The 19776-nt window shown below is 44.8% G+C and overlaps 6 protein-coding genes across 15 annotated transcripts; 2 read left to right on the plus strand and 4 right to left on the minus strand.

Moving 5' to 3' along the window:
* Nucleotides 1-60: 60 nt before the first annotated feature.
* LOC108596997 (transmembrane protein 164) lies at nt 61-4463 on the minus strand. Of its 4 annotated transcripts, none has more exons than XM_017983270.1 (4): nt 4337-4463; nt 1004-1554; nt 843-943; nt 61-727 (listed from the first exon to the last, which is right to left on the minus strand). In XM_017983270.1, coding segments are annotated over exons 1-4 (1050 nt in total). In that variant the 5' UTR covers nt 4339-4463; the 3' UTR covers nt 61-331. The 4 variants fall into 4 exon arrangements, with proteins under 4 accessions (XP_017838759.1, XP_017838761.1, XP_017838762.1 ...); XM_017983272.2 differs by having other exon boundaries at nt 4391-4462; XM_017983273.2 differs by lacking the exon at nt 4337-4463 and adding an exon at nt 3260-3284.
* Nucleotides 4464-4814: 351 nt separating this feature from the next.
* Nucleotides 4815-6280, minus strand: LOC108597235 (facilitated trehalose transporter Tret1-like). Its single transcript, XM_017983683.1, has one exon. It carries the CDS (start codon nt 6220-6222, stop codon nt 4897-4899), a length of 1326 nt encoding a protein of 441 aa, XP_017839172.1. The 5' UTR covers nt 6223-6280; the 3' UTR covers nt 4815-4896.
* On the minus strand, nt 6270-7796 carry LOC108597234 (glucose transporter type 3-like). Its single transcript, XM_017983682.1, has one exon. It carries the CDS (start codon nt 7716-7718, stop codon nt 6318-6320), a length of 1401 nt encoding a protein of 466 aa, XP_017839171.1. The 5' UTR covers nt 7719-7796; the 3' UTR covers nt 6270-6317.
* Nucleotides 7797-7827: 31 nt separating this feature from the next.
* LOC108597237 (protein CTLA-2-beta) lies at nt 7828-8318 on the plus strand. The gene is made up of 2 exons (XM_017983686.1): nt 7828-7954; nt 8030-8318. The coding sequence occupies exons 1-2, from the start codon at nt 7916-7918 to the stop codon at nt 8237-8239; spliced, it is 249 nt and encodes an 82-aa protein (XP_017839175.1). The 5' UTR covers nt 7828-7915; the 3' UTR covers nt 8240-8318.
* Nucleotides 8319-8515: 197 nt separating this feature from the next.
* On the minus strand, nt 8516-9663 carry LOC108597236 (60S ribosomal protein L18a). Its single transcript, XM_017983684.1, has 2 exons — nt 9591-9663; nt 8516-9161 (listed from the first exon to the last, which is right to left on the minus strand). The coding sequence occupies exons 1-2, from the start codon at nt 9606-9608 to the stop codon at nt 8646-8648; spliced, it is 534 nt and encodes a 177-aa protein (XP_017839173.1). The 5' UTR covers nt 9609-9663; the 3' UTR covers nt 8516-8645.
* A 119-nt stretch (nt 9664-9782) lies between these two features.
* LOC108596641 lies at nt 9783-18972 on the plus strand. 7 transcript variants are annotated; one of them, XM_017982604.1, is made up of 4 exons: nt 9783-10452; nt 11029-11149; nt 11219-13768; nt 13826-18972. In XM_017982604.1, exons 3-4 carry the CDS (start codon nt 11248-11250, stop codon nt 18286-18288), a joined length of 6984 nt encoding a protein of 2327 aa, XP_017838093.1. In that variant the 5' UTR covers nt 9783-10452; nt 11029-11149; nt 11219-11247; the 3' UTR covers nt 18289-18972. The 7 variants fall into 7 exon arrangements, with proteins under 7 accessions (XP_017838093.1, XP_017838095.1, XP_017838094.1 ...); XM_017982606.1 differs by having other exon boundaries at nt 11032-11149; XM_017982605.1 differs by having other exon boundaries at nt 9783-9952.
* Nucleotides 18973-19776: the final 804 nt, after the last annotated feature.

Consider the following 19776-nt stretch of genomic DNA (forward strand, 5'->3'; position numbering starts at 1 on the left):
TTATTGGGAGCTACTTATAATTGTTTGATAATTAAGTTTATATACTTATTCATGCGTTTATAGGAAAATAGGCAATTTATAAAATATATGTATTCGTATAATTGAACAAGTTTATAAGTTTTATAACGGCTTTTACTTTATACTTATGCATATAGATAGAAGTAGAACCTCAATGAGCATGAATTTGTAGCCTTAAAGTTATATATGTCTATTATATACACGTCTTTTATTAGTTAGACCTCCTAATGTGTTAGGTGTGTTTAGATATCTCAACCAAAAATTGCTATAGATTGTTAATTGACTTGTAAAATAGACTACATTTCGCGCTATACTAGTCAATCTTAGTCGTGGGCATTGTGTACTCAGCTGTAATAGCATTGATTTCATCCGGATTCCCAGCCTGCGCATTGTATCTATGGCGCAGCAAGTTTTCCGTAGCCTCCTCGGCAGTGGCATATTCTCCGGTTTGCTGTTGCAGCGGCAGCTGATGATACATGGGGTGATCCGTCAATGTTTGTGGATACATCTCGGCACCCATGCTCATCACATTATGCACACCATTCTCATGCGCTATACTCTTTCGGGAGGCAAACAATAAGGCAGTACCCTTGGCTAACAGGGGACACAGCAGCGCCTGATGACAGCAGGCGCACAGTCTATAGTTCTGACCTTGGAATGGATCCGCCAGAGCGGCGCACAGCATATGATCCAAGTTAATGCCCGTAAACTGCAAGCGTAAGAATATATATTTAACTAATTTCAAAAATTGCTAAGCTCAAGTCGATTTTGGATCATAAATAAGCCCTGCTTTATAGTCAACTCGAATTTATAACTTTGCTTACTATAGAAAGAGGCGACAGCAACACAAAGTGATAGAATAGCATAAATGCAGTGCCTATTTTGACCCATTTTAAGTCCCCAAAGTCCTCTATAGTATATGCACCTAAAACGCCAAAACACTTTAGTCAAGAGTTAAGAGTTAGAAGGCCTGGACTGCATTTACCACTACGCAATATATAAATGGGGATTATATAGAGCAGTGCATGTTGTATCCAATAGGTAGCCTGCTCGAAGGGGAATGTGCGTCCCTCCACCTCCGGAAAAATGAATGCCAAAAATGGTCCATTCAGATTGCTCATCTGTATGCGAAACAATGCTGTGGATACCTTTGTGGGCTTCGCCGCCAGCAAATATATCTGCACACAAGTCTGCACATGACAGGGATTGAGTGTAAAGATCATGGACCGTCCCGCCAGCTTAAAGCCCATCTCAATGCCAAAGATTGTGGACATACTTATCAGCAAAAACATGCGCATACAACTATGTGATTTCTGTATTTCCTGCACTGGCGGCAGCCTAATGGGCGCCAAGTTTTTCCACGCATTGTACATGATGTAGATAAAGAGCATGGACAGCAGCGCGGACTCTGTCCAGCGTCGCCGATCCGTCATATAGTTGATGCACTCGGGTCCCGTAGTGCGTGGTATCTCATCTGTAATGCCGCCAACAGCCCAGTCCCAGCTCATTTTGATGTTGCCTTGGCACCACTGCGACCTGCAATAATACAATATATAAAGCACAAACACACACACACAAACACAGACAACCCTTAAATAGCTTTGATTGCATTAAAAATTAACCGCATTGCGTGCTGTTAACAACCCAAAATAAAATAAAAAACAAAATACACAAAAAGCAGAAAGTTTTCTTTGCTTTGTGATGTTTGTAAAGCATTTAGGTAAATGTGTAGGCACGTTGCCACCCCTAAACCTTAGTCATTATGCCCGGTCCCTGTGATGTTATCGGACGAACAACTGAAGAAATTGTGTGCAAGGCACCTTAAGTCTTAACATTGTGTAAGCACCTTACTGAATATGTTAAAGTTAAAGCAAAAACAGCTCCAACTTTTTAGGAATATTTAAATAAATCCATATGATGGCAAAGTTTTTTATACGCTTGCATTTTGTTTGTTTTTATTGCTCATCATTTTTTTGTGCGGTCAGGCGAATATTCTAAAACGCCAAAGTAACGTGTTTGTGCAGTAAGGCAAAAGCAAACTACCGTTAATATTGCTGAGGCACACTCGCCCCACCACATTCCCCAAATAATTGCTGCCCCCTTTAGTTGGCCAGCTGCCAAGTGCAAGACCGTTAAGCCTGTGGGTGTGGCTGACGTATTGTGTAGGTCGCTTGTTGAATTTACATTTGTGTGTGTGTGTGTGTGTGTGTGTGTGTGAGTGAGCTACACACACTTACTTACATACATGTTGTATGTATTGAAAATTACATTGAAAATGAAATACTGCCAATGTTGACAGGTGCCGCAGCTGCGTCTGCACTTGGCCAGCTGCCAAAACCGAAGGCCGTATGCGCGCTCAGCTGCTGGTCAGAGCCATCAACCAGTTCCCTGTAATGCAATTTCTACGTTGTTTGTCAAACAAGTGTCGACTAGAATTTATGTTTCAGGCGGCTATACATACATACATGTGAACTATTTTAAGCAAAGCAGTTTAAAAATAACTTTTTTAAAGCATACTTTTATGGGGTTGTGCAATGCCTGCTAAAGGAAGTGGAATGGCAAACGGCAGCAAATGCAGTCGGCTTACACACACAGACACACACACGGATGTAAAAGCAGCTTTTGTTGTATTTTTCATTGTCAAGAGCAAAGGCGAGGGCGACATTAACCAACACGCGAGAGAGAGAGAGACTGAGAGAGCCTTAAATGACAGCGCAATGCAAAAAGCTTTAATCTGTTACAGCAGCGTTTGTGCCTTAAGGGCAAAGCTCAGCGGCAAGACAAACAAAAATAATTTTTAAGCACATTTATGCCGTGATATCCATATCTATATACATATAGCCGGCCTAAAATATATATATATGTATGTATGTATATGGATCAGCTGATGCTGGCTAGCGTACAAATATACAATAACTACATTCGATTTTTCACAAAAAAGAAATACACAACTACATAATGCATATTTGCATGCATTTAATTAATAAATTTACTTGTTAGTACAAACTATAAAGAAGAAAAATCAGCCTCTCGATGTTTGTCGCTCGTAGTGCACACCACGTGGTCTTAATTCAAGCTCAATGCGTATACGCGTAACTTTTACTTTTGCTTTTTACACTACCCAGCGTAGTTAATCTTTATATTTTTTATGCATTTTATGTATGCTAGCGATAGCTTATATATACTTTTCATATGCACTTTCATGCCTGCAATTGCATGATAAATTGCCTCGAGCACATACTTATATACACATATGTATTAAATTTATTTTTAAAAATAATATTGCGACTGCCTGCCCGTCAACTGAGTATGCGAATGCGTCTCCGACTGAATTACAACTAGCGTCGCTCCGTCTGTTTTTGTACATTTTACGTCCCACTTAGGGGGTTGTTTCCTGTAATTGCTTGCTTGCTTTTTTTGCTTTCTCATTCTTTGGTTTCCTGGCGCGCTGCTCAGAGCATTAAGCTTTTTAGTGCGCTCTTGCTCTTTGAGCTTTTGCCAAAGAGCGCTGTGGTGCTTGCTAATTTGGCGCCAAAAACATTGCTTAAGCGCTGTTTATTCTACCCACTGAAATATGGATATATGCATATACTCATGAATGTATATATGTATGCATGTGAATTCAGAAACATTTGTTTTTAATGGAAATGGCAATGTGACAGCGACAAATTGGATTACATATTAACGTGTTACCCTGTAGTACGCCATTTGTTGCGGGACTTGAGGGTTGAGGAATACAACAAATTCTAATTTGTATTTTGTTCTTTTAAGCGTCACTAATGACGTTTTCAATACAACAATGGGGTCATTTAGTTATAATAAGAATATTTGTAAGATATATACGAATTACTTGGCTAATTAATTGATCGTTGAAAACTAAAGTTTACCCACTCTAATTTATTATAAAGTTCGGGAATATTATAGTATTTTCGATTTGGCTAGTTCCATTTTGAAAATTATTTTCCAACAAAATAAAAATAATTTTAAAAAAGTTTAACCTTGTCGGCTACTACCGACAAACTAAAAGTGCTGATATAAATATCAAGGACATGCATACAAAAAATAATTATTTTGGAATATTAGCTTCTGAAACCCGAGAATCTATAAACATTCGACACTTTTTAGATACAGTGGTACTTACTTTTTACTTACTACAGGGAATTGCTCACATTTAAATGTAATAAAATTTCTACTTATGATAATGCATTGAAATTAACTTAAGCAGTTGTTATTAACTAAAGCATTTTATACACTTCTGTAAATTGCTTATAATAATCTAATGCTACAAAAAATAAAACAAAAAAGCAGCCAAACTCACATATTACAAAATAATCTCAAAGATAACGTTTTTTGCGCTCACTTGTTTATTTACCTGGAAAACAAAATATACGTTAATATTTATATAAATACGCAGCTAAAGAACACAAAGCTTGTCCGTAATATTAACCATACGCGAGCAGCAAGCGCACGTAACTGCATTAAATTTGTAATTTGTAGCAACAGCAATACGCAGACGAAACCTAAAACCGACGACAAAACTACGAAGCGACATCTGCAATAATTGCACGAGGAACGTATAAACACACATACAGTATATTTACAATTGTTTATACTATGCCTAAAATATGAAATTAACGTAACGACACGTGGTCATTTAACGTAAGCGGTTACGGCGATAGCTCTAATAGCTAAAGTTAACCTTGAGCGAGCTAATCAATAAATCAATACAACCAAACCTAATCCAAGACACCTGTCAGAGTGCAAGTGTATATAAAGTTGACTGCATCCGATTTTAGCCTCACACTTGTTTAACATTTATTTGCCAAAGCATATTGGTTATTTATGATTTATGTAATATTTGTTATGCATAACAAACTCTTACTCGCCGCCGAGCACAGCTTGAATTTCGTTTAGAGTCTTTCCTTTGGTCTCCGGCACAAGAAAGATGATGAATATTACGGCCGCTAAAGCAAAGCCAGCAAAGATCCAAAAGCAAGGAGCTGGACCCCAAGCACTTATGCCCAGTGGAAACAATTTGGTAACGACAAAGGACAAAATCCAATTGAGAGTTCCAGAAATTGCGCCAGCAATAGGCTTAACATCCTCCGCAAAGAGTTCGGCCATAACCAGCCAGGGCACGGGGCCAAAGCCCACAGAGAAGCCAACGATAAACAAGCAAATGGAAGAAACCGGTAACCAGCTAACGTCCTTGGACAGCCACATGAAATACACACCCATAAGAAAGGTTGTGATAAACATAAGCGCTGCCGAGGTAATCAACAGTATCTTGCGACCAATGCGATCGATAAGCAATATGGCAATTACGGTGGCCACCACCTGAACCACGCCCAGCACAATGGTGCACAACTCCGGGGACAATGGCGAACCGGCTGACTTGAAAATACTTGTGGCATAGAAGATAATGGCATTAATGCCAGTGCACTGTTGGAACATCATGAGTGCAATGGATATGCCTAGGCCTTTGAGCGAGGCCTTGCGACTGAGCCCCTCGCGCCAATTAGTCTTTGGCTTGTTGGCCTCCGCCTGATAGGCGGCCAAGTCAGGTCCGATGTCCGCATCCTCACCGCGCAGCCACTTCATTGCCTTCTGAGCCTGCTCTGTCTTGCCGCGCTGCATCAAGAAGACAGGCGATTCGGGCATCCACATGAACCACAAAAAAAACACAATGGGCATGACGCCACAGGCAATGTTCACCACCAGCACACTGCAATAGGCGCCTATGATGAAGCCAAAGAGAATGCCATGTACGATCAACAGCTGAAAGAAGCAACCCAGTATGCCTCGGATTTCTATCTCGGCTATCTCGGTGCTGTACATCGGAGCCGTAATGCTGAAGGCACCTCCGCAGACGCCGAGTACAAAGCGCCCGACCATCAACATGGACACATGCTGCGCAATGCCAATAAGTGCCCAGCCAATAACATAGGGAAACGAAATACACAGCATGGTAGCTTTGCGTCCAAACGCACCAATCAGTATGCCAATGGGAATGCAAACGCATGCAGCGCCCAGATTCAGCAGCGAACTCACCCAACCCCATTCATCATCGCTTGGCGAGAAATTGTCATAGTCGCCGCTCTTGATGGGCTCCTCCACGGGTCCCGACCAGCCAATCGACGAACCCAAGCAGAACGCACCAAATGCTGCACCACATCCAGCAATAAATTGCTTCCATACAGTCATTTTCTAAAATATAAATTCGAATAAAAATGAAACATAACGCTTTCCCTTAGCTCAAGCTTTGTTTAATGACAGACAACGCTAAATGTTTGTTACTTTCAACACTTCCATCTGAAGTTAAATTTTGATCTTCTTACAGTCAGCACTGGCTTAGGCTCCGCTGGTTCTGCGCCTTCCTCCACGGGTCGCGTCTCTGGCACCAGGCAGAACAAATAGAACACTGCTATAAAAGCACAGCACATGAAAAACCAGAAAGCGCCCTCTATCGTGCAATACACGACGCTAGCAGGAAATGATAGGATGCTAGCGAATCCAAAGAATGAGCTGCATGTGAACACAATCCAATGGTAGACGCTTTTGAAGGGCTGCGCCAGCAACTCATCCATAACCAGATATGGTAGATTACCACACCCCAAGCCCATGAAGAACATCAGGCAGTAGAGGCAGGCCAAGCTAATCCAAGACAAACTATCGCCAATGCGTTCATTCCGATCCTCACGTAAATGAAAATAAACGCCCACAAAGGCGGCATTGAAAATCAGCGAGAACATGGAGAAAATGAACAGCGAGCGACGCTTGACCCACTTTACGACGGGAAAGGTCAACAGCGCTGACAGCAGCAAACACAAGCCCATTGCAATTGAGTATAGATCCAGGGGAAATGTGCTCTTCAGGTGCAAGCTCTCAAACACATAGGTGGAGTAGGAAATGATAGCCTGCCGGCCTGTTATATTCTTAAATAGCATAATACCTATGATCAACAGCAATGGCTTGCGCTTGCTCTTGAACTGCTGTGACTCCCGCATTTCCGCCAGCTCTTCCTGCATTCTATTGAGCTCACCCGAGCTGTTCAACTGACCGGAGCGCAGACGTATCAAAGCACTTGTAGCCTTTTCTATTTTACTGCGGCGCAGATAATACACTGGCGATGCCGGTAGCCAAGCAAATGCAATGATTAAGGCTATGGGTAATGCAGCGCAGGCATAATTGAGTATTTTGTATTGGCCAAAGGCGCCGGCCCCGTAGGCAAATAGTATGCCTAGCACCATGAACAACTCTAAAAAGGCGCCCAACGCACGTCGTGCTTCCAGCTGCGCTATTTCGGCAGCGTACATGGTTGACGTAACTAAATAGCTGCCACCACATACTCCCAGCAGAAAGCGCGACAGCATCAGCAACTCCAGATTCGGTGCAAAAATCAATAGCGCCCAAGCGCCCAGATTAGGCACCACAAACAACAGCATTACAGACTTGCAGCCCCAGCGAGTTGCCATATATCCTGCGGGCACGGCCACCAAGCAGCAGCCCAACTGCAGCATGCCACAAATCCAGCCATAATTCATCAATGTGACGTTAAATCCATAGTATCCTCTTGTTATATATTGTTGCGCTGGCGCTGTCCAGCCTATGGTGGCTCCTAAGCTAAACACGCCTAAATGTGCGCTGGCTGCGGCCACATACTGCATTTGTGCACCTGGACGATCCCAGAAACTCGACATGGTATGTCTAATAAAATCTGTAATCTAGAAAAAATTTCAAATTCCACATTTAAATTTGATTATTGTTTGCGGGTTCCGAGAACAGCTGTCTTAGCGCAGCCAACTTCATGTAGTATTCACATTAGATAGAGCTACAAAAAGACAAGTCAGATTATTGTTTATTATTACAATTGCTTGCATTTAAAACACTTATCATCATGTCTTCAGTGTCTGATCAGGAATGGACCGATTATAAGGTAATTTATAAACATTTAAAGATCACTTCAAGCAATAAAATTACTGATACGCAATTCTCTTTGTTTACAACGCAGTCAAAGTTCAATAAAAATTACAACGCAGAAGAAGACGCAAGTCGTCGCGCTGTGTATGCGGGCACCAAAGTGAAGATTGAGGCTCACAACAAGAAATATGAAAGCGGTGAAGTAACTTATCAGATGGGTATTAATCATCTTGCGGATTTAACACCAGATGAATACAGCAAGCGTTTATGTGGCTCTCTAGCTCCGCCTAAGCAGAGCTAGGCTTAGCTATTTATGTTATACCAAACGACACCGAATCTCTTCAATCACCAATACATATTTTTTATATTGAATTATTATATCTTTATCTCTAATAATCTGCAAATAAATATTTTAATCAGATTATTTTTCAAACTGAAACGTATACTTGAGTTACTGACAGAACGAACTAGTTCAAATTGTATGACCTAGCGCAAGAATTCAAGGCTTGTAAATTGCATATTTTCTTGCACGTATGAAAATTTAACAGTTAAAGTTGTTTAAATAAAATTACAGCTGTACTCTTCAACATACTCGTTTTATTGAAAAACCACTTAGAAAGACTTGCTCCTTATCAATTTGCAAAACCAAATGGTCCGGAAGGCACGCAATGCCTAGAGTCCCGCTGGTCTGTGTATTCAATAGCGCCTTATTGGAAGTAGGTCCTTGGCTTTCTGTATGAGAACAGCTTCCTGTTGCCCTTGTGGTGCACGCGTTGCACCAATGGGAACTTGATCTTGGAATCATGGAACTGCTTGACATGCACACGGCGCGTCTTCGCTGCCTTGATCGACTCTACCTTGATGATTTGGATGGAGTGAGCGCGGGCACGATGACGAGCACCCATGTCACGGTAGCACTGTGTGACGGCACCACCGACTGTCAGGTCACGGTACTCGCGGTACATGTTGTGGGTTCCGGAACGGGAATCATAACGCAGCCAGATGCCAAAGTTCTTGATCTTAACGGGCGACGTCTCGTAGACCTGCTTCAGCGAGACAATTTCGCCGGTGGTCTTCTTGAACTTCTTCAGCTGGCGTAGGAAGTACCAGAAACGGGATTTGGCGACAATGTTGTCTGGAGCAAAGATGCGCATCTTATAAAGAGGCGTCTGTGGCTCCTTGTCGCTTGGCAACTTACGGCCAACGACTTCGTATTCCTTCAACTGTAAAGGGAAACATAATTAGTAATTCGTTTTAATAAACAAATGCGGGCAGCAGACAGTCGGCAACAGGCTCGTGGGAACTGCACTTGTTGTTGTTCTTGCAGGTTATGTTCTGCTAGCATCCAAAATAATTGAAATCGAATTGTTATGGGCAATTACATTTTAATTTTATACACACTGCAACATTAAGTTGCATTATTAGGAGTTGTGTGTATTAAATCAGCCATTGTGAGCATGCCAAGTGGGTTCTGGGCCGCGTTGTTTGCTGAACAGCTGGGCACACCACATTTTCATGTTTTTAACACAGAAACTATACACTTTGGGCATTTCTATCAACTGATTTTGTTAAATGCAGGGTTTGACTGTTTGCTGCACACATTTTTAGCACAATTTGCACTAGTTTTTGTTTATTTTTTAGCAAATACTAACCAATCCCTTGGCTCTCATGATGACGGCGCACGCGAAAAAGGAAACGGAAAGAGCTGTCAAAAGGCAATTACCACTGAACTCGCAACCCAAACGCAGGGTTGCTTACACACGATGCTTGCGCAGAGTTGCTTTTACAGAGTCAGCCCTGCACGCTATTGCTCGTTATCGATGCATTGCCCATCGCTACGCTTCTGCGCGTGTTTCAATGGCTGCGTCGAGAGAATTGCTAAAAACTTTGCTTTTCACGCGTTATTTAAGCAACAATAACATTTAAAACACCGTGCATATACAATAGTAAAGTGTGGTGCAGCTAATTGCCAATGGCACAAGCCCTCGAATCCAACATAAAGTGAGCAGCAAACGTAAGCGTACAAGTTGTGAACCAAACGAAGCAATCAAAAGCAAAAAAATGCGAGTTCGAGACATGCAAAAAATTTTTTCCTAGCAATAATCACAATTTGGGCTGCAGCAAAGTAAATTGTGTGAGCCACGAAAAAGCATTGTGAAATTCGAGCGCGTGTTTTTCTTGTCCTATTACGCAGCCAAATGTGCAAAATATTAAAAAAAAAATAAAACACAAAATTGTATAAGCGTTGCTGCGGAACGCATATAGGAAGAGACCAGTGGACAAACGAGACAAGAGCGCGCTGAAGGCAGGCAAGCAGGGGTGTTGTTCTTGTTCAGAAAACGCGCGGCCGCTGCTGCTCCGCTGGGCGGCGCTCCATTGCCATTGCCCGTGTGTCTCTGTGTCGCGCTCAGTTGTGTAGCAAGCGTCCGTGCAGTCGGTTGTATGTGTGTGATGGTCTCTGCTGTTTAATCTCTTCGGTATCTCTCTGTGTGTGTGTATATAGTATAAATATATGTAAGTGTATGTGCATGCGTTTAGTTTTTGTTGTTGTTTTGCGCGCGTAAAATTAGTGTGTGTGTGTGTGTACCGCCCGCACCCCGGCAGCTGGCCAGCAGGTAAGCAGCAGCGCTGCTATAAACTAAACACAAGGAAAACCCGAAAACCTTTCCACGAATTTTGCGCAAGTTGCATAAAAATTTAGCAAATAAATAAATGGGTTTATATATAGCCAAAGAGAACCTATGTATATATGTGTATATAGATATGTATGTATTTGCGATACGGCATTTTGCTTAATTTTATTTTGATATTTTAAATTATTCGTCTGTCTGCTTTGTGTGCGCACTTCGTACACGGCACCAGGGATGGCAAATGAGCCGACAAATGACTCGAATGAAATTCTATTTATTGTGCCCCCGCACCCCCAACACAAATACGTGCACACACACACCCTCAGGCTTTGTTTTTGTTGTTGTTTTTTCTGCTGCTTTCTTGTTTTTATCGCTAGCCGATCACACTAAAAGCGAAGAGAACGACAAGTTAAAAGTAATAATAAAACCGCAATATGCAATTTACTTGCATTTTCTTCAGCAGCTGCAACGGTAAAGGTAGAGCAGACCCAGACCAAAGCGGAACAGGCGTTAACGCAGCCGTAACCGTGGATGTAGCAAACGCACAAGAAATTGAATGTAAACGTAAACGGCATGCAAAGGTAAACAAAGTCAATCGATTTGCATTTAAATATTCGATTATCCTTTATTTCTTTATATCTGACTTGCAGCGCATTATAAATAATATAAATGCAAAAAGATGATGGAAACCGTGGAACAGCAAAAAGCAAAAAGTTCGCCTAACATTGAGACCGACCATGCGGCTGATACGGAAGCAACGCCAGCAGCCAGCGAAGAGGATGACTTTGAGGATGAACATGAGCAGCTGGAAACGGCGCAGAAAAACATAACAGAGAATGGCCGAGCCGCCGAGGAGTCAACGCCGGAAACGCAGGCTGATGACTATATGGATAAATTGGATAACAGTCCTCCAAGTATGCACCGCACTAAAAACGAAGCCAAGGATGACCAAGAGCTCTCTGTCGCTGAGTTGCCTGCGTTAAATAATAATGAAGTAAGCAAGACCGTTGCGATGAACAGCGATATTGCCATGGACTCGCCCGTGAGCAGATATTATGTGGAGAGCTCGCAAGAGGAAGATGATGAGGTGGACCATGACACTTTGCCTATGCTTAGCAGAAAATCCCCAACGGTTATGCAAACTCCAGAAGATGTTATTAAAATAGAAGATGATGATGATGAAGAAGTACAAGAAGCGAATGTGGAGCAGCAGCTGAATGAAGACAACTTAAAAGATAAGGAGCTTACATCGCCAGTGTTTAAGATCGATGATCTGTCACCCGACAGCATACCAGACGGTGACGTATCCTCATCGGATTTAGATGTGTCCCACACAACGCCAAATCATGCGGTATTGGACGTTATTAAAATTGAGTCCGATTCTGATATGGAGCTGGAGAGCAAGACTAAATTAGAAGTGGAGCCACCGGTTAAAATTAAAATTAATGGCGCACACAGGAAGGTGTTGGTGCCGCTGACACCGTCGCCCCTGCCGCAGGATGACAAAGAGCTGCCATTGGCAAAGGAAGATAAGCAGCTGGAGTTGGCAGATCAAGTAGATACAAAAACGAGACCACTGCAAATGTCTGTGATAGCAAAGAATGCTGATGAGCACAAGGAGCAAAGCATACAGCAGGAAAGGGAGCATCTTATGCAGCATGAAGAGAAGCAGGAAACTGATAATCTTATGCAGCATAAAGAAGAGCGGGAAAATGAGCATTTCATAAAGCTTGAAGATGAGGAAAATGAGGATCTTACGGAGCCTGAAGAGGAGCATGAAAATGAGCATCTCTTGCAGCATGAAGAACAAGAATCGCAAGAAACCATGTTGCAAGAGGAAGAACAAGAAAAGGAGGAAAATACATCGTTCGAAGAAGAACAGGAAAATGAGGAAACCATGTCGCAAGAGGAGGATCAAGAAAATGAGGAAAACACATCGCTAGAGGAGGAACAGGAAAATGAGGAAGACATGTCGCAAGACGAGGAACAGGAAAATGAGGAAATCATGTCGCAAGAGGGGCAACAAGAAGCAGAAGAAACCATGTCTCAAGCCGAGGAAAAGGAACAAAATGTAACGCTAGACGCAGAACAGGAAAATGAAGAAGACATGTCGCAAGACGAAGAACAGGAAAATGAGGAAAACATGTCTCAAGATGAGGAACAAGAAACAGAAGAAACCATGTCCCAAGCTGAGGAAAAAGAAAAGGAAGAAAATACATCGCTAGAGGAAGAACAGGAAAATGAGGAAGACATGTCGCAAGAGGATGAACCGGAAAAAGAGCAGCCATTGCTGCTGTTGGAGGATTATAGTAGAAGTAGTTCGGCTAGCTCTGAATCGCAACAACTAGTGATTGATCAGGCAGATAGTGTGCAGCCACTAAATGCGGAGGAAATGAAGGAGCAACAAACAGAGCAGGCGGAGCATTTGCAGTTGCATGCTATAAAGCGCGGGCGCAGCAGCGACAACGATACAAATCCTCCAACAAAACAAATATGTACAGAAGAGAGGACTGAGTTGCAGGTACAAGAGGCTGAGCCGACAGCACGGGATCCGGAGCAACGAGGGCTACAGTCGGAGCAAGTGTCACTTGAGTCAGATAAACGGCAATCTATGTCTCTGCTCCTGCAGCGACTCCAGGCACCAGCTTTAGGAGCAATACCAGCAGAACCCATGCCCGCAACTGCAACTTCATCCGCTGTAGTTGCTCATCCGCCCACGCCACTTGAGCAGCGCTACTATCGATGCGCCCGCTGTACGACTGTGCATCAACACTGGAACTTTTTTCTACACATGCGTGATGTGCATCAACGCTACATTTGCCTCTACTGCTCCCAGGTGTATGCTGGCGTGGAGAAGCTGTCACTGCATCTGGAGAACAAGCACGATATGGATCAGCGTCACTTTAACAACGTAGACGCTTGGTCATCATTGCGTGGTCAAGAGGATCGGAATCGTTTGCTGGTCTGCTGCAATTGCCAAGCAACTTTTAAGGAAGGCGCGCAGTTCGTAGAGCATGATTGTGCGGAGTTCATGCAACCATGTGCATTGTGTGGTCTAAAGAATTCACATGACCAGGATTGTCGCAATAGCAACAGTAGGGCCAGTGCAAAGAAGCTGCAGTTGGCATCGCGACGCAAGCGCAAACAGGCCAAGAGCAATGAGCAACAAATGGAGCAGCAGGCTGCGCCTACTTTAGACAGTAAGTACTCGAAATAATTAATTCAAGGAGAAAAATTAATTCCATCTCTCTTTGCAGTTCCAGTCACATCAAGTGAAGCGGCAATGCCATCGCCACCAAAGCTGGTGGTCCCCAAGATAATGCTGCGTGTACCCAAAGAGTTTCAAAAATCCGTGGATGCAGCACTTAGCAGCACCGACAGTGAGGAGGAGGAGCTGGATGAATCACCCACAGCGGGTTTCGATGCTGAAGCAGCCAGCAGTCTAACTGTGGACGCAGTGCAGCAGTTGCAGCCTATGTCTATGCAGTCCGAGGATACAGAAACGGCCACAGAGACAGCATCAATGAATTTGGAAGCAGTTCACAATCCAACACTGGAGCCAGAGGCAGATAACGAGGCAGAAGAGGAACAGGAAGATATGACTGAGGCTGAGAATAGGCTGAAGCATATACTGGAGGAATTTGAGCGCACTAAGCTGGACATAGAACGCACGCGTGCACATATGTCCAAAAAGGAGCCACAAGTGGAGCAGCAGTTGCAACTGGAGCAGCCAATGCAGCAGCCAGCACAACAGCAACCGCCACAGCCACAGCCACGTTGGTCACCCACGCCACCTGCATCACCTCATAATAATCATATAAGCATGGAGACGCATCTGCCCAAGGTGCTGCTGCCGCCGCCGCTGCCGACAGAGCAGCCGCCAAGTCGAAGAGATTCGCTAGGCAGCGAGTGCATGGATATTGATGAAAGCATAGCAGAGCAGCAGCAGCAGCAAGAAGGGCAACCAGTGATGCCGGTGACTCCTTCGCCACCACCTGCAGCACCCGCTCCACCAGCCGATGGCATTGTGGTAGCCAGCGATGAGACACATACCTTGGAGCTGCTGCTCGATAGACCGTTGGATAAATTTGAGCTGGTGGACTTTGTGCGTCTTTGTCTGAAGCAAGTGTATCACTATTGCTTATTTTGCAACCATGCGCGTCGCATAGCGGTAAATGCGCAACAGCTGGTGTTGCATCTCATATCCCAGCATCGCTTCACGGCCACCGTGGACAGCATCACAGCGGAAGAGTTACAGGCGGAAACCATTGTGGCCAAGCTCAAAAGCTACTTGCCAGAGCTGGAGGCGGGAAAGCATTACTTGAATGCCGTCAGCTGTTGCAGCTTGGAGCCGGAACGTTTTGCTCAAACCTACAACGAACGCATCTATGAGTGCTTCCAATGCCGCTTCGTGACCGCCACACACAAGGAACTCTACACGCACAATCGCCGCTTGCACATCAAGTCCAACATAAGTTGCCACATGTGTCGCTTGAACTTCTTTAGCTATAGCGAGCTACTCTGCCACATCTGTCCCGGTCAGCCCAACTGCGATATATTCGATGTCAACTATCGTTGCTGCCTCTGCGATGTGGCGCCACTGCCCTCCGCCTTCAGGCTCATGGTGCATCTGCGCAAGCAGCATCAAGCCTGCGATATTTGCCTAGAGGATTGCCATAGTCAGGCCAAGCTCTCGTCCCACGTGTGGAAGCACAAACTGTTGCATCTATGCTATCGTTGTGGCATTGCCTATCGCAACAAGCAGGATATATCGAAGCATCTTTTCTGGAAGCACGGCACCGAGAGCGCCAGCTGCAAGCGCTGCCTGCAGAAACGCTGGCGTCATGTCTATCATTTTTGTGTGCCCGCAGCGCAGTTCACCTGCGAGCAGTGCCAGTTCAGCTTTAGCAAAGCCATTTATCTGGAGGTGCACAAGCGTGAGCATGAGGGTGACTTTCGCTATGCCTGCGCCGAGGAGGAGTGTGTGGAGAAGTTTGTTAGTCGCAAGCTCTTGCTGAAGCATATGGCAGCGCAGCATGAGCACAAGCAGGAGCAGCTGTCGCAGTCGGAGTCGCCGCAGTTGGAGGAGCAGTCAGACGAGCAACTAGAACAACTAAAGCAGGAGTCCGCAACGCCGCAGACACTGCCAGACGAGGATACCGCAGAGGAGCAATCGCAATCGGATACTCCAGCAGAACCAACGGAGCAGTTGAAGTCCCCCAAGCTAGAGCCAACAGATAGCAACTTGGAAGCACCAGCGCCGGCCACAGCAGAGCTGCCGCAGTCAAATCCACGAAAGCGACGCAAGAAGTCCAAACGTCAAAAGGCCTCGCTGGAGGATCTGAATCTCATAGCGCCTAATCTATCCGAAACCGATAGCAGCGATGATAGCGACTCGGATGTGGCTGCATCAACGGCGCCACTGGAGTCCGAGTCGCTGCCTATGCGCAGCACTGTGGATGATCTGCATATGCCAAGAGTAATGCTATCGCCGGCATCGGAAAGCGATGGCGAGGAGCCAAAGAAGTTACCAGCGACGCCACCGCCACAGAAAGAGCACAAAGCTGAAAGCAAGGAGGAGGAGCAGCAAGATAAGCTGCAGCAGTTGGACTTGGAACTAGAGACCGCCAAGAAAGAACTGGAGATTAAGCTCGAAGAACACCAGCAGAAGCAGTCAAGCGCCGATGAAGATGTGCCGGATATTTGGAAGAATCTGCTCGATTTGCATGCACAGCAGCTGCCGTCGTCAAAAACGGAGAGCAACCTAGACGAGGAAGAGCATGAGGAGTTGCTGACGGAGCAACGGCGTCCCAGCAAACTGCATATAGCTTACTCCGATCATGACTATTGTAAAATGCAGCGCACGCCACCCCCAACGGTATCGCCCACGCGGCGTTCACCCAAGAAGCACGCAATTGGCACACCCAAGTCAGCCAAGCGTACTAGGAACGACAGCTCCAGCGATAGCAGCAGCAGCTCCAGTTCCAATTCCGACTCAGACAGCTCCAGCTGCTCATGTGGCTCCAATTGCAGCTGCAGCTCTAGCGGCAGCAGCTCCAGTGACGAGGATTCCGACAATGCTGCAACGAAGCCAGCAAAGCGCAGCGAGGAAGCCGCAGCCAACAGCGAGGAGTATGTGAATGTCACCAGCTTGAATGAGGAGGAACTGCCGCCAGTTTTGGATGCCCCCGCGCCCGCACCTGCCCCGATCTACAATGAATCCGACTTTGATACAAATGTATCCGATACGGATGAGGAGTTCTACGATGCGCATCCCCAGAAGCTGGCCAGCGAAATGTTCGCGCAGAAGCGTTTGGCTTTGCTCGCGGAGCAGGCCACACAGCAGCCGGGCAGCAGCAATAATTATGATATAGTGGAGAATAGTCGTCCATCGACGCCATCGCTGCCGGAGGAGGCGAATGCTTTTGCGGCGGATAAGCGCGAGCGTGCTGGACGCAGCAAGAAGAAGAAGCGTGAGCGTAAGTCCAGCTGCAAGGCCGCAAGCAATCAGTCCAAGCTGCCACAGCTGGTTGCGCCACCACCGCAACAGCCACTCAGTCATACTCTCATTGCTAACGACACCTCCTTGTTGGGTTTGATGCCAACCACGCCATTACCCCTACACCAACAGCAACCTTTTCATCTCCATCATCAGCAGCAGCTCCAGCAGCAGCAGCAGCAGCAGCTGCTGCCAGAGACGCCACTGACGCATCATACGCCCGGACACCAACTTGCGCGCTGGCAGCCACGCATTAGCGAGGGCAGCAGCTGCTCCGATGCCGATGGCCAGTTGAAGCGCTCCAAGCGCCAACGGCGTCCCAACAAATTCTATGGCTATACCAGCGATGATGAGAATATGAGCAGCGTGCTGGCGCCGCCACTTCAGGTGGGCATGCAGCTGATACGACCGCAGCCACCGCCGCAGCTCACATGGGCCAAGGAGGATCTGCCTACGCCAGCCAAGTCGCATGGACATTCCCATCTGCATAGCAATGGCAATTCCTCCGGCGGCGGAGCCTCACGCAAGCGCAAACGCCCTCCGCTGAGCGGAGTTGGAGCAGCTGCGGGCAGCGTTAAGCGCGCAGCCAAACGCAGTCGCAAGCAGTTGCCGCCACCTGTAGTCAAGCCCACACCCATTGAGCTGCCGCCCATACCTACGCTTAAGATACGGCCCAGCTTGTTGCCCACCAGCGCAGCTAATAGCGACAGCAGTCTCAGTAGCAGCGAAGAGGAGGATGAGGACGACGACGAGCAGCTGGAGGTTAATGTGACCAGTCTCTTGCCCATGACAACGTCGCCGCTAGTGCAGCAGACACCATCGTTGCTGCTGCCAACGCCCATATTGCCACCACCCGCACCTGTGCCACCCCCGCCAGCCACGCCTGCCACCACAGCTTTCAATCAACCCATACCGCCAGCACTGCTGCCCAATCCAGACTTTGCCACGCTTCAGTACTTCAAGGCCAACAATATACGCTATCCCATACGTCCGCCTGCGGGCGCACGCCTGGCACGTGAGGGCGAGTCCGTCTATTGCTATTGTCGCTGTCCCTACGACGAAGTATCCGAGATGATTGCGTGCGATGGCGACAACTGTCTCATCGAGTGGTTCCACTTCGAGTGCGTGGGCATTATGGTGGCGCCGCAGGGCAAATGGTTCTGTGCCGAGTGTCGCCCCAAGTACTCCGAGGGGCTCTATGTGGGCGCCAAGCCCAACTAAACGCAAACATGTTTAATATATACAGATGGATCCACTTTTCCCATTGTCCAAACATACACTTGAGAAAAGAAAAGAAAAAAAACTCCCACTACAGAATGGATTACGCTTATTAAATGTTAATCTTTGGCAAATTATGTAACAACAAAAACACAAAAGAAATTGAAAACACACAGCAAACAATTAACAACTAGTTTATCTAATTAACTTATAAGCTAATATTATGGAAATATTAATAATATATATATGTATGTATGTATGAATAAAAACCCGCTAAGGTTCAGGCGCTCAGCTGTAATTCAGCTTTGTGACTTTGAAACTTATATAAATACGGAACTTAAATGTAACACCTATATATATGTATTAACATTATATAATGTATAATTTTTAAAGATATATATATATATATATATTTCTGTAAATATCTGCGAGTTGCTCTCAGCCGAAGCATCTCTCAAGTTTGTATATTATATCCTTAGCTCATGCAAAATCCAACGTTTACACTTAACTCACAACCCAGCAGCCGTAGTTTTAGTTCTATATTAATGCTAATTCTAATTGACTATCGTTAGCTCTACATATACATAGAAATATAAAATTAGTATAACAAATATAAAGAAAATGCAGTACGGAAACAATTAATGCAATCGAGATGCAAAGAAATAAACACATTCAATAAGACAATGACTTTCTCCAGTTTGTTTTATTTCTATTTAACAATTGCTATTCAAATGGACTCAAGTAAAAATTGAAGTCCATGTCTGGATGGTTAACAGTCGGTCTAGGACTAAACTTAGAGCGTAATGAGTCTAAGAAAAAAAGAAACTATTGCACTAAGCTATTTTTCTAGTCTAAAAAATATTGCCTTATAAAAAAAATTGCAAAAAGTAAATTTTATTATACATTTTTATATACAACATTTTATTGAATTGTTACTTTTGATTTTGTTAAATTAAAAACTTAAGACTTATAATTTACATTGAAAAAGCAATAGAGCTTTATATCTGTGGAAAATCGAAAATGAATTTTGATAAGTTCAACTGGGTTTATGATGATTATAAAGGAATTTCAGGAAAGTTTCATATGCATACAGCACATACATAGACACAATAATACATACTAATACTAGTTGGAAACTCTACACATATTTCACATTTTCCGTGATTATGCTGAAGTAAATGTAAATAAGGCACGACAACAATATTAATGTTGTTGTAGTTGTAGCTGAGGGAACACGATACAAGTGCAAGGGGTCAACCAAAATGGCAGGAAACCCCTGGCTGATGTAAAGCCAAGGCAAAGGATTGCCCACGGAGCATGGGTTTGTTTACCAAATAGCGCGTTGATTTAATTGCTAGTTGAGGTTGAAGGGAAGGGAGGAAACAAAAGCAGCGAGTGGCGAGTAGCGAAGCAACAGCCATAACAAAAAAAAAAAAAGAATACGAAACAACAATCAAGCGAGCAATTGCAGGTGTGAGTAACGGTAAAGCT

Source organism: Drosophila busckii, chromosome 2R (assembly GCF_011750605.1).
Source record: "Drosophila busckii strain San Diego stock center, stock number 13000-0081.31 chromosome 2R, ASM1175060v1, whole genome shotgun sequence".
Taxonomy (NCBI): Eukaryota; Metazoa; Arthropoda; class Insecta; order Diptera; family Drosophilidae; genus Drosophila; species Drosophila busckii.

Bases quoted from the DNA above. Each gene is read 5' to 3' on its own strand.
- LOC108596997 (XM_017983270.1), bottom strand. The intron at 944-1,003 runs GTAAATGCAGTC...TTGGCGTTTTAG, and splicing joins CATTTATATATTGCGTAGTG to GTGCATATACTATAGAGGAC. The intron at 728-842 runs GTAAGCAAAGTT...TTACGCTTGCAG, and splicing joins TGCTGTCGCCTCTTTCTATA to TTTACGGGCATTAACTTGGA.
- LOC108597235 (XM_017983683.1), bottom strand. From the start codon at position 6,222: ATGACTGTATGGAAGCAATTTATTGCTGGATGTGGTGCAGCATTTGGT.
- LOC108597234 (XM_017983682.1), bottom strand. From the start codon at position 7,718: ATGTCGAGTTTCTGGGATCGTCCAGGTGCACAAATGCAGTATGTGGCC.
- LOC108597237 (XM_017983686.1), top strand. From the start codon at position 7,916: ATGTCTTCAGTGTCTGATCAGGAATGGACCGATTATAAG. The intron at 7,955-8,029 runs GTAATTTATAAA...TTTACAACGCAG, and splicing joins AGGAATGGACCGATTATAAG to TCAAAGTTCAATAAAAATTA.
- LOC108596641 (XM_017982604.1), top strand. From the start codon at position 11,248: ATGATGGAAACCGTGGAACAGCAAAAAGCAAAAAGTTCGCCTAACATT. The intron at 13,769-13,825 runs GTAAGTACTCGA...CTCTCTTTGCAG, and splicing joins GGCTGCGCCTACTTTAGACA to TTCCAGTCACATCAAGTGAA.